The sequence below is a fragment of the Sinocyclocheilus rhinocerous genome, unplaced genomic scaffold (assembly GCF_001515625.1).
Source record: "Sinocyclocheilus rhinocerous isolate Xijiao unplaced genomic scaffold, SAMN03320098_v1.1 scaffold2307, whole genome shotgun sequence".
Taxonomy (NCBI): Eukaryota; Metazoa; Chordata; class Actinopteri; order Cypriniformes; family Cyprinidae; genus Sinocyclocheilus; species Sinocyclocheilus rhinocerous.
In genome coordinates this window covers 83,944-97,247 of record NW_015642048.1, presented here as the reverse complement: position 1 = coordinate 97,247, position 13,304 = coordinate 83,944, and the positions used below count along the sequence as shown (strand labels likewise).

The 13,304-nt window shown below is 40.2% G+C and overlaps 1 protein-coding gene across 1 annotated transcript in view; it reads left to right on the top strand.

Moving 5' to 3' along the window:
• The window catches only part of LOC107755338 (complement C3-like), a 35,893-nt gene that overhangs the window by 17,057 nt on the left and 5,532 nt on the right, over nucleotides 1-13,304 (top strand). Inside the window, exons 22-37 of the mRNA XM_016572094.1 lie at nucleotides 1,505-1,714; nucleotides 1,877-1,943; nucleotides 2,558-2,644; nucleotides 2,788-2,991; nucleotides 3,079-3,154; nucleotides 3,822-3,981; nucleotides 4,087-4,197; nucleotides 8,324-8,468; nucleotides 8,545-8,708; nucleotides 8,800-8,955; nucleotides 11,135-11,194; nucleotides 11,296-11,386; nucleotides 11,531-11,582; nucleotides 11,666-11,753; nucleotides 12,299-12,388; nucleotides 12,476-12,581. Coding sequence (XP_016427580.1) covers nucleotides 1,505-1,714; nucleotides 1,877-1,943; nucleotides 2,558-2,644; nucleotides 2,788-2,991; nucleotides 3,079-3,154; nucleotides 3,822-3,981; nucleotides 4,087-4,197; nucleotides 8,324-8,468; nucleotides 8,545-8,708; nucleotides 8,800-8,955; nucleotides 11,135-11,194; nucleotides 11,296-11,386; nucleotides 11,531-11,582; nucleotides 11,666-11,753; nucleotides 12,299-12,388; nucleotides 12,476-12,581 — 1,867 coding nt within the window. The remainder of the gene's footprint in view (nucleotides 1-1,504; nucleotides 1,715-1,876; nucleotides 1,944-2,557; nucleotides 2,645-2,787; nucleotides 2,992-3,078; nucleotides 3,155-3,821; nucleotides 3,982-4,086; nucleotides 4,198-8,323; nucleotides 8,469-8,544; nucleotides 8,709-8,799; nucleotides 8,956-11,134; nucleotides 11,195-11,295; nucleotides 11,387-11,530; nucleotides 11,583-11,665; nucleotides 11,754-12,298; nucleotides 12,389-12,475; nucleotides 12,582-13,304) is intronic.

The following is a 13,304-nucleotide window of genomic DNA, read 5'->3' as shown; positions in this document are numbered from 1 at the left end:
CCTTGCCTATACCATGTTTGGTCTCTATGAATTCATCTTCGGATGATCTTAATTGAGAGTTTATATTATATATTGATACTTATGCAACATATTAGTGTTCTAAGAATCTTTAGTAGTCTTTGCATCAACATCCAATCCAGTTGCATATGCAAATTACCACGTTCGGAGACAAAGAGTCGTAAATTTTCCCTCCAAAAGTGCAAGTCACCATTGGCTCTTTGACCCTCGAGAGGTGTGACCTCCACAGAACTTAAAAGGCCTCATTTCAGTGACCTCTGATGATTTCTTTCATCCACTTTGCTATCCTTTGTATGTACGCATGAGTGTATGAATGTTTGTTTGTTTGTTAGACTAGTTTGAGGTAGTGTTTAGTTAATAAAGCTCTTGTGCACAAATTACATGAGTTTCTGGTCCTGCTTGTGAATAATGTCCCTTTACGATTCTGATCCAGCTATGTACTCTAATGCATTAATACTGTAGGAAGGATATTTTCTGTGGCCACGAAAATATCCTTTCTTAGAGTTGATATGAACTTACACTGAATGTTCACTGGACGGACCGATTAGTTGATGGCAATTTAATTCTGCTACAGTTACTACTGGCAGCTGATCTAAATAATTGTAATTAATCATAATTAATTGTAATTATTTATATACATTTCCCTTATGAGCTAATTTGCTACACCAAGTACGTTGGAATAGGATCCAAGCGACAAATAGTAGATTTAGATTTGTGAATACAATTGACTACTTCCTCTGTGCTCAGAAGTTTAAAAGTGGAAAGAGTAGAAATAAGAGGTTGGTCAGAACAAATGAGGCTGACCTCGTTAGCATCCCTGATCTCTGTTACATTTAGCCAAAGGTGGCACTCCAGCACCAGCTGATGTAGTCCTGCAGGGCTTAGACGGATGCGCTGCATGGGCTTTCAACCCCAGGGCCGATGGAGGGCACAGATGAGCAGCTACCGCCACTTCCAGAGGGAGGAGCTTGCTATGACCTCTCTCTTCAGCGCTGTCAACAGTGGTGAGAGCGGTAGAAGAAGAGGGATTAACACAGGCCGAGCAGGAACGGAGAAGGCCGATGGTGGGAGGATTGTTTATGGCGTTCCTTCAGGTACTACTCGTCAAGGAGGCTATGGGCGGGCTCTTCCGGAGCCGACCAAGCGAGGACGAGATCCTCCACAGCCTTTGCCAGAATGTGTCAGCAGCGATCTCCTCCTCAGAAGGTGCGAAGGATATCAAGCCGCTCGCAGCTGACGAGGGGCGTTGATCCTCATGTGTTAAGCACACCGGCGAATCATAAAATGGCGCTCTGAGCCGACTTATTATAGAGATATTGGCTCCTCACCTTCTGGTGGGTTAGAGTGCAATTGGTTTGGGTAGCTACACAAATGTGAACAAATCAGGCTTTAGTAACAGAGTAAACAGGAGTTTCCCCATAAGCGCCAAAGCGACGCAACGTTGCTTTAGTTTATTCATGTCCTGACCTAAACACTGTGTTTGCAGGTCATGGTGATTCTGGAGAAGACAGAGGACATGTGCAGCATAGCATTTAGCAGACAGCACAGACAGCAGGTTTCGGTACCGGCCGGCTCCACCAAGTTGATTTCCTACACCATCATCCCTCTTAAAACAGGAGAGCTCCCTCTACAGGTCACAGCCGTCGCAGCCTCCTTCATGGGGCAGGATGCAGTGAGGAAGAATCTGCGTGTGGTAGTAAGTGAGCTCCTAAAACCTGCTCTCTCTCACGCCTCACGCATAATATTGAAAATATATTATATTAGATATGTTGCTTGGTGCATGTTGTGTGTTTTTTAAAATTAAGTTGGTGCAATAACTGTGTGGTAATGGTATATGACGATAAATCTTGTGTTTTAGGTCGAAGGCATCCAGACAATTAAAGTGAGGAGCTTTGTGCTGAACCCCTCTGAGAAAGGAGACAGCGGTAAGACTGGCTGGAAATGTTGCTTTAATTGTGATTAATGTAATGGCAATTTAAGAATCAAGGTCTTGGTCTTGCCATTGTAATATAACACTTTATGCTTTTTTAAATTTTTAACAGTTTTACACAATATAAATGGGTCTTTATGCATGAAAATGATATATAATGAAATATAATAGAAATATATACAAAAATTATCTTTGTGATATTACATTTCACACTTTTTTCAGAGTTTTACACATTTCATATGGGACTTGATGCATGAAAACTATACATTAAATAAAACTTTTATGCATTTAAAAAAACATGCATATAAAACGTATGCATAAAATGCTATGTGTTATAATTTGTATTATGTATAGTAATAATAATAATAATGCATTTAATTTATAAAGTGCTTTTCTCAAACTCAAAAGCACAAAGTACAAAGAATCTTATAATAAAACATAAAATACAGTACAATAATACAAATATAAATTGAAAACCAACAAAAATTTGCATATTTAAAAGGTTAAGTCCTTAGAGACCTCTTAAAACAAGCCAACACTGGGGAATTTTTATATTTATTTTGTTATATATATTTGTTTATATATTTGTTGTTGTTTTCCTCATCTCAGCTGGTAGACAGCAGATAGAAGTGGAGAAGATGCAGTTGGACGCCGTTGTGCCAAAATCTCTGCCGGAGACATTTGTCAATGTCAGAGGTTTGACATTTTACTAAGCCATATTCATAACATCATAGTAATTGAGTATTATCCCTCAATTACATTATGGATATTTGATTGTCATGTTAATATGTCGACTGTCAAGAATTTCTCAGTTTGTTTTTTAAATGTCATTTCTTCAGGTGATTTGCTGGCAGACAGCATTGATAATTCTATTAAGGAGGACTCTCTGGCAGCGTTGATCCGGATGCCCGGCGGGTGTGTGGAGCAGAACCTGGCCAGAATCACGCTGCCCCTCATTGCCGCCCATTACCTGGACCGCAGTGGAAACTGGGACACTGTGGGAATAGATCGCAGACAAGGGGCCATCAAATACATCCAGACAGGTGCAATGAAACTCAAATAGGGATGAACATCACAATTACTTTAGATATTGACAAAATAAATAGTCTTTTAACTTTTTTCATACTCAGGGTATGAAAATCAACTTAATTACCGGAAAAAGGATGACTCGTACCCTCCCTACGCCAAAGAAGGCACCAGCACATGGTATTAATGCCGGCACATCACTGATTACAGCTTCACTTTGAACATTTACACTTACATTACATTTATATTTACATTTACATTTACATTTAGTCATTTAGCAGATGCTTTTATCCAAAGCGACTTACAAATGAGGACAATGGAAGCAATCAAAATCAACAAAAGAGCAATGATATACAAGTGCTATAACAAGTCTCAGTTAGCTTAACGCAGTACACGTAGCAAGGGTTTTTAAAATAATATAATAAATAAAAAGTAAACGGATAGAATAGAAAAAATAATAGAGCAAGCTAGTGTTAGAGGTCTTTTTTGCTTTTGTTAATTGTATAATAAATGAAAAGAAAACAGATAGAATACAAAAAGATTAGAAAGCAAGTGTTTGTTTGTTTTTTAAAGTTTTTTTTTTTAAAGAAAAGAAGCAGCAAATGAATAGAGTGCAAGTCTAAAAGGGAAAAGTGTTTTTTTAAAGAATAGAATTAGTATAGAGAGTGCTAGAGTTAGAGGGTCAAATAAAGATGGAAGAGATGTGTTTTTAGCCGATTCTTGAAGATGGCTAAGGACTCAGCTGCTCGGATTGAGTTGGGCAGGTAATTCCACCAGGAGGGAACATTTAATTTAAAAGTCTACATTCCCCTGTAGAGTTCATCTGTTTATGTTCTGTCCATCTCAGGATCACTGCATACGTGGTGAAGGTTTTCTCCATGGCAAAATCATTTATTAGCGTCAATGAGAAGCATCTGTGTGGCCCTCTGGTGTACCTGCTCAAGAATAAACAGCGTCCTGATGGATCCTTTCAGGAGGACAATCCTGTCTACGACACCAGTATGACGGTGAGAGTTCATAACTGTGGTTGGATTAATTGGAGTAGTTGCATAACAATCAATGAAAGGGTACAGTATTTACACGTGTCTTATGTACGTTGTGTTGTGATACAGGGAGGCCTCTGCGGCTCTGAATCCAGAGTGTCTCTGACCGCATTCGTGATAATTGCTTTGGCAGAGGCACAAAATGCTGTTACCTGCCAAGAGCCAGGCCTCAACATACAGGTAACTTCCCTACTATACTGCTAAAAACCTGTGATTTAAACAGTAGCTACATTAAATAATCTGGACAATAGCTAAATTAAATAATTAGAAAACTAAATTTAATAATTATGACATTAGTTGAATTAAATAATAGCTGAATTAAATAAATATGGACAGAAGCTAAATTAAATAATGAAAAAATAGCTAAAATAAAAAATTGGGACTAGGGGTGTAACGATTCACTCGTTTTCTCGATGCATCGATTACAAACCCTGATGATGCAATCGATCCTGAAACATGGATTTTTGAATCGTGAATCGCCGATTTCAGACAGTAATCGATTTAAAACACTAAGAATCGAATGAATCGCGATTTCTATAGCGATTCAATGCTTTGAAAATATATACACATTAAATTACTACAAGCACGAATTAATGGAGACCTCCGAACAGTGTTCGTGCCTCGCATCTCTCCTTCACGCGCTCCACTATTTACCGCCTGCAGTGACTGTCACAGGATTGCGCTCGCGCTCAGTTCGTCTCACTGACACATTTTTTGAGCAGCTGATGTGTGATCTCTCCTTAGTACTCATGGCCAGTAATGCTAAAGTGAAATTAGTTTTACTTTTCTGTAGTTTTTCAATGGCTCTCGGTCATATCGACGACATTACCTGTGCAGTCGAAGGTTGCGCATTTATTGCATGGACGACGGACCAAAAATGTAAGGTTTGTCTGATAATCAGATGCATGAAAGTAGCGCTCGTTGCTATAGCAAACAGACATCAGGCACGTTTTCAGAATCATCATTCGCCGATGGAGAGGAAAAGTTAAATACTATAGCATTTTATTTTATGAAAATGAGATAAAGAAGTTTTTGCACTGAAAGAGAAGGGATCTCGCGCCCATAGAACATAAGACACATAATACAGCTATATCTGCAGCTAAACTGAATAAAAAGCAGAATGAACTGAAACGTTAACACAATAAAATGAATGATGCAGTGCTAATTGACATATCATTTATTACAGTACAGAAACTACAAAGTATATTTTCTACCTTATTCTGTGCAGAGAATGCAGAATCGAATCGTTAATCGAATCGAATCTAATTTAATTGTGAATCAAATCGAATTGAATTGTTCTGAATTTGCAAAAATCTAATCGAAAACCTATGAATCGTGAATCGAATCGCTGTCTACTCAAAGATTCACAGCCCTAATTGGGACAAATCCTAAATGTAATAACTAGGGAAAAAGCTAAATTAAATAATTAGAACAACAGCTAAATTAAATAATTTGGTTGATATCTAAATTAAATAATTAATCCAAGTTAAATTAGGAAAATAGCTGAATTAAATAATTGCAAGTTAATTTCCATTAAATGAAATAAATAATGTCATATTTTATTACATGAATAGAAATTTACGTTAAAATAAAGTAATATGACACAAAAATTAAAGGCAGCGGCTATTTGCACTAAGTCTAAATACCAATTGAAACTATTAAGTGCAAACAGAAATAGATGCTATTTACACTAAGTGAAAATAGAAGTATTTTCTAGCGATATGCTATTACACTAAGTGCAAATAGCTATAGATTCTATTTACACTATGATAAAATAGCAGGATTTTCTGCTATTTATACTACTTATTGCAAATAGTGGCAGTTATCTGCACCTCAGTATTGTAGTAAATTATAAAACAGTATGCAATAATCGTCACGCCCTTGGACTGCCCCTGTGCTCCTCTCTTGTGTTTTGCTCCTCATGTTCTCCCTGTGACCCAGTTTCTCCCGTGTTTGATTGTGTCCATTTGGTTCAGGTGTGTCTTAGTAATTACCTCGTTGATTTCCTGTTTCTTAAGCCCTGTGTTTTCCTGTGTTCTGCGTTCGGTGTTAAATGCCAATTCCCCGTGCTATGTGTGTGTTCCTTCCTTGTGGTTCAATAAAGTCTGTTCATCGTGAAATTCTCCCACGTCTCCGTGTCTCCTCGCTCCAACACAGTAGCAGATCGTGACAGAACACCAAACCGAACAGTAAGCGGCGCCCCTTCTCCCCGTTTTTTTTCTTCCGTTTTTTGAAAGTTTTTCTTTTCCCGTTCCCTGTGTGATCATGGAAACCGCCGCAAGATTTGCCGCCCTAGCCCGCAAGGATCTCCCATTTGTAGAATTCACCCGGGAATTCTGCGGGCTCGCCGTGATGACGGCGTTGGATGACGCCACGCTTAATTCGTTGTTCTGGATCGGGGCCAATTACCATCGCCCCGTGGACCTCTGGAGAGCGTCCGGCCCCGATCCAGAACCAGCTCTGCGTCAAGCCCGCCGGCCGTTCCATTGTCAAGTCTGCCGGCAGTTCCATTGTCAGGTCCGCTGGCCGTTCCATTGTCAGGCCCGCTGGCCGATTCACTTCCAAGCCCTAGGATGACAGCAGTATTCTCCTTCACCTCTGCCCAAAAGAGGAGAATGTGGAGGAAGAGACTGTGGGCTCCAGCCCCTGAGTCCGCTCCAGTGTCGGCTCCAGCCCCTGAGTCCGCTCCAGTGTGGGCTCCAGCTCCTGAGTTTAGCACAGAGAGGGCTCCAGTTCCCAAGTCAAGCCCAGAAAAGGACTCTGTTCCCAAGTTAAGCCCAGAGAGGGCTCCTGCACCTATGCCCAGCCCAGAGAGGGCTCCTGCACCTATGCCCAGCCCAGAGAGGGCACCTGTTCCCACGTCCAGCCCAGAGGGGGCTCCTATTCCCAAGTTAAGCACAGAGAGGGCTCCTGCACCTATGCCCAGCCCAGAGAGGGCTCCTGTTTCCACGTCCAGCCCAGAGAGGGCTCCTGTTCCCACGTCCAGCCCAGAGGGGGCTCCTATTCCCAAGTTAAGCACAGAGAGGGCTCCTGCACCTATGCCCAGCCCAGAGAGGGCTCCTGTTTCCACGTCCAGCCCAGAGAGGGCTCCTGTTCCCAAGTCCAGCCCAGTGAGGGCTCCTGTTCCCACGTTTAGCCCAGAGAGGTCTCCTCTCCCCAAGCTAAGCCCAGAGAGGGCTCCTGTTCCCACGTCCAGCCCAGAGAGGGCTCCGCCATGACTCCCTAGTCTACCTGCTCCGCCATGGCCCCTTGAACTACCCACTTCGCCATGGCTCCCTGAACTGCCTGATCCGCCATGGGTCCCGGAACAAGTACCGCCCTGGAGGCCTACCGTCCCGTGTTAAGCCTGTCCCTAGAGGCCTCCAGAGCACCCACCCCCCCTCCCCGTTGGATGTTATGAGGCGCATGGATGCGCCTTCCGGGAGGGGGAGGTATTGTCACGCCCTTGGACTGCCCCTGTGTCCTGTCTCAATAAAGTCTGTTCATCGTGAAATTCTCCCACGTCTCCGCGTTTCCTCGCTCCAACACAGTAGCATATCGTGACAATAATAATGTTTTGAGTGTAAATTATAATTTTAATTCAAATTGTTGAATGGATGCCACCTCGTTGGGAAAATAAAGCTCTCCCTACACCCACCCTAACCCTACCAGATACTTTATTTTCAACTTTTCGATTATTTCCTTAATTTTTATTGAAAATAAATGCCTTTCCGATGTGATGTGAGATTAGAAAAGGGAGAAAAAAAAGTTTGGCAAAAGGTGGATTCGAACCGAGACTATGGCACATGCTTTACCATCTACACCACTAGAGCTGTTGTTAAGCAATTGTCTTTTGTAGTGTTGACTAGCCAAATCACATGTTAGTGGGCGGAGTTATTGTAAATAGTCTCTGCCAACAAGGTGGACAATTTACACTTAATGTAAATAGACACTCCGAAAAATAAAATATGATGATTTTTTACAAAGAAAATGTTTCCCATTAAATGTACACTCCCCACAATCCTGAAGGGACCTCCACCAGTCAGAAAACAGAAATAGGAAGAGCAGAAACTTATTCAGCATCTTGAGTTCCTGAAGTATATAACCCCAGTTTTTTCCCCACTGTTTTTAATTCAAAAAAGTAAAAAAAAAAAAAAAAAAAAAGATTTTTTTTTTTTATTAAAAAAAACTTCAATCAGTCAATAGTCAAAGGTACAACACTGATTCATGTCATACTTCCGGGCCCACCAGAAAACTGAAATTTAATAACATATGTTTTTACATGTTCAGTGGTGCTAATTGTAAATTGTTTCTACTTTTATTGCAGGACAAGTCTAGAAGAGCAGCGCTGTATCTAAGAGGGCATTTCCCCCGACTGACGAGGCCGTACACAGCAGCTATAGCATGCTACGCTTTAGCAGTATCCAACCACGGCTGCATGAAGAGCATGTTACTAAATTTAGCCTCACCTGGTACTTAGCCTTTGAAACAAAAAAATATCTTGCTGCGTGTGCTCTTGTTTTTCTAATCTTTATTTTCTATCAACAGATCGTACCCACTGGCCTGACTCTAGTAATTATTTCTTCATGCTGGAAGCTACTGGCTATGCATTGTTAGCGCTGATCAAAGGTGGCCACATGGAAGAGGCAGCCGCCCCCTTTCGATGGCTTAACGAGAAGCGTGGCATTGGGGGAGGATACGGCTCTACACAGGTAAAAAACACAAGAAAACCTTTGCTAATTGTCTTATTCTTGTATTTGAGGTACATTTGTATTCATATAATGGCTGTTTTTTCCCCATCAGTCCACTATGGTGGTGCTACAGGCCCTGTCTGAGTACCTGGTGAAGAGGCCTCCTCCTCATGACCTCAATCTGTTGGTGCAGCTCAGTGTTCCCGGTCGCAGTGACGTACGCTGGACTTTCAATCCAAAAGTGGCATATGTGGCCCGATCTTCACGGGTGCGATCTCCAGTCTTTCAAAACTTTCTTTTGTAGACAAATATGGCAATATACTGCCAAATGTTAAAAATGCATTATTGTGATGCAAAATTACAGTCATGTAATATATGAGTCCGAATTTCCTTCACTCTTGCATGAAACTGGACATTTGTTCTTAAATATACAGAGCTCTTTTATGGAATTATCTGGGTCAGATAGTGTGTGTCAACCAATCAGAATAGGCTTCCACAACTGACAAATGCTACATGAAAACTTATTGGTTAAGAGTGAACATGAATAGAGAGCTGCAGTGATTCTTTGTAGACCAGAAGTCACATCTCTCTGCTTCCCTTTGACTTTTGAATTATTGAAGAAAATGGCTCTTTTATTCTTACACTTTTTGTCTCATCATGATAACCTTTACAAATAAACAAGCTTTTATGACTTGTGAAACCTAAATACAGTCGCCAGAAGTAAAAAGTGACTCCATGATCATGACATCAATGTCACCAACATTAAGCTTCAACAACTCTTTCAATCTTTATTTAGTTGGTATGATTCTTTAGGGTCTTCACTCTTCACGAAACGTCTGCAACATACTTAGGTTAAAATTCCTTAGTGGTCATGTATAGGGATGTAACGATTCACTCAACTCACGATTCGATTCAATTCACGTTTTTGATTTCACAATTCGATTTTCTCACGATTTTTTTTTACAAAATGAGCGTGCGGCATGAGCAGTTTTTAATCTAAATTAGACTGTAGCAGATTCACTCTCTGACAGCAGGTGGCGCTTTTGAACAGCAATGATACAGTGTTTCCTGGGTTACAGCTGTAAACAAAGCAGAGCTGCGCTTATGAACACTACTTTAATATGCATCATTGAGAGGCAAAATTAAAAGAAAATACCACGTAAACCTTTTAAAGATAGTCAGTTCCCCTCAGAGATACATTCATATAAACTCCTACTCCAATTGTATCGCGATTTGTTTGGCATCTCAAGCGATTTGAATCGTGACATATTTGAATCGATTTTCAACCGGCTCACGGTTAATCGTTACATCCCTAGTCATGTAAAACAACACCCTTTTTACCTTGTCAAAAATAGCTCTGTTCACAGTGACCCGTTTCGGTGCATGTCTCTTTAAATGCTAATGAACTCTGTTCACCCTGCCCCTCTCTTCCGTGGAAGAGGAACGATGATTTGTAAATAATCATTAAAAATATAAAGTGTGAGACTTACTTCTTCTGGAGTTGCAGCTGGATCATGAACAATGGGTATTGATCCATCCTTGAGTTAACTTTTTAGCAAAACCTGCCTTAAATTGTCCCTCGTTCAGAAAGCAGTCTGGAGTAAAATATTTTTTTTAGACATAAACAAATTTAGGTGTATTCGGTGGCGCATTTCCCTCAAAATTAAAACTAATCCACTGCGTCCTCAGTGGCTTTGATGTTGGGAGAAAATGAAGACTCTTATGTTCACTTTTACGTCTAACTACAAAACACCTGCATTGCTTAGGAGACATTGTTGTCGCTGCAACTGCTCAAGCGCAGAGAAAATGGAGGACAGTGTGCAACTGGCTGTGGGCGGAAATATGCTAATACGGGACAGTCCCGTAGAGGTCATGTCAGAGGTCATGGGCGGGGCCTGAGCAATATGATGTCACTCTGCTCAGGAAATCAGAACGGCTTGATTATTGAGACTGTGTTTAGGTGTTTTGGGGATTAAAAAAAGTAGTGAATGGATTTTTTATCATTGTAGGGTGGTTGTGTCCACACACTGCTAAGACACATTTATATGCAAACACCATGTAAAAGTTAATTTTGCATTCAATGTCCCCTTTACTGTAAAAACATTTTCCTGAAAGTTTGAGTTAGAATAGTTTGCAAAAGTGTGATTATAAACACAGTTTAATGTCCAGAAAACCTCTTTAGTCTAACTTAGCCACTTGTTAGCAACTGCCTTTTTCAAAACAATGAAAAATAAAACATAGCTGGTGTAATATTTACGTATTTAATGTTGTAAAGCAAGAACTAAGGAACATATGCATGTGAGCTGAGAGATTCATGCTGATTTTACATGGATGTATTGTTGTATTACAGAAATGCACTTTTGGCATTTGGCAGTATAATAATGCTAGATTAAAAGAAAGGAAGTTTGGAGTGAAATACAGTAACTCAATATTATTATCTCTTCCAGGTGCCTCTTGACCAGAAATTCAGAGTGGAGGCTTCTGGGAAGGGCAAGGGAGTTTTGGAGGTGCTACATGCCCACATCTACATCAAAGTATTGAATTAGAATATAAAATCAAGACGTAATTTAGTTACAAAACTTTCTCTGTCACGTTTTATGAATCCCAGGTAGTGACAGTGTACCACCAGCTTCCTGATGTGTATGAGAACAGCACATGTAACGGCTTTCAGCTGGACGTCTCCATCGCTGAGACTAATGGTGCGTTCTCAACTCTGTTTTATGTGTTTTAACAGTAAAAGACTGTAAAAATGCTACGGTAAAATCCTTATTGTATACAGTAGAAACTTTATGTATTGGGACATGTACATGTAATTTTACAGTATCACTCTTTGATCCATTTAGAAAAACCCCCACCGGATGTAGAAAAGTCATACAGACTTAGTATCAACGTGAGGTAAGCAGTTATAGGTAGATTTTTTTTAAGATAGCTAAATAAACTGGTTCGGTACCCATAATTCACTGCTTTGCACCCCCAAGGGCTCTGGAGGGACGCCAAGTAAGGATGTCAATTCTGGACATAAGCCTGCCCACCGGCTTTGAGCCTGAAAACTCAGATTTAGAGTTGGTAAGACCAATCTCATGACATATTGTGGCACTACATTAGCTAATTCTGTAGCTAACTGTTTTGTAGCCTACCTGGACAGCATTTTAAGGCATACAGGTCCACTCCAAACATCTAATTTTAGGTTTAATTTTGGCCAGATTAAGCAGCATTGCATGTATCTGTCATGGAGAATTTCCATAATGCATTGCGACAAGCTACTTCCAAGATGGTGTAAATTGAGAAAAAAGTCGATTATAATGTTGATCATAAATATTATAATGCATGTTTCGTGTTTCATTACCAGTGGACTTTTCTACCCAACATTTTTTGTGCTTTGTATTTTTATGTTGTATATTGCACTTTTAGCTTAGCAACATGCTAACATCAAACTCTATTGGAATCAGATGTGAGTTGAGTTTGTGTGGTGCACAGAATTGCTGACTATAAAAAGTGCAATCTGACACTTTGATAGTTAGGAGGCTTACTATGTAGGCAGCTACCTACATAAATAGTATGAAGCAAGGCATCTTGTTATAGAAGTGATAATGTCTTGTGTGATTTTCTAGCTCACAAATTCGGTGGATCGCTACATCAACAACTTCCAAGTGGTGGACAACCTGAGCGACAGAGGATCCCTCATAATTCACCTGTTTAAGGTAACCTAACAACCAATGTTATCGTTTATACAGGATGTATATTAAGGCGGCGTTGAATATTTGACTTTGTCTGAATGTCCCGGACAGGTGTCCAGTACTCAGATGGACGTGATCTCATTCAGACTGCATCAGAAATTTAAAGTGGGACTCCTTCAGCCCTCCACTGTCACAGTGTACCAGTACTACAACAAAGGTTAGTACACGTTTAATTAGCTATGTTTGCTAAAGTGCACAGCTAACCTAAACCCGTTAGCATAATACCTTGGTGTTTAACTCACCTCACACTGTTTCTGCTATAGGCATGAATAGCGCAAAATAATGCAGAGAAGCATGCAGTTATTTTTCTGAGCAACTAAACATGCTATTAATTGCATAGAAATGCACAAGCAAACATTCAGAACAGCGTCATTAGCATTAAAAATCATTAACGTGATTTACTATACTTAAGGGCAGTGTGAACTGGGTGCGTGGAGGCATGCAAATACATACATTGACAGGCAGGTAGGACAGCCTACCATAATCCTTGGACCGAGGGATATGATTAGACGAACAATTTTTTTTCCTACACCTTCCACAGATGATATAAATACTCATAAATACATTTAGAGCACTTAACTTAGTGATTGCTAACAGGATGTGAAGAGACTTTCAACCAGCATAACAAAAAATGTTTTTGAACCAAATCACCTACCCTGCCTTTAACATAACGTGATAGATTCTGTGAGGTGAAGACATTTTTAAGGGTCATATGATGCGATTTAAATTTTTTCTTTCTCTTTGGAGTGTTACAAGCTCTTGGTGCATAAAGAAGATCTGTAAAGTTGCAAAGACTAAAGTCTCAAATCCAAAGAGATATTCTTTATAAAATGTAAGAGTCAACCACACCTACCTAAAACGGCTCGTTCTAACATGCCCC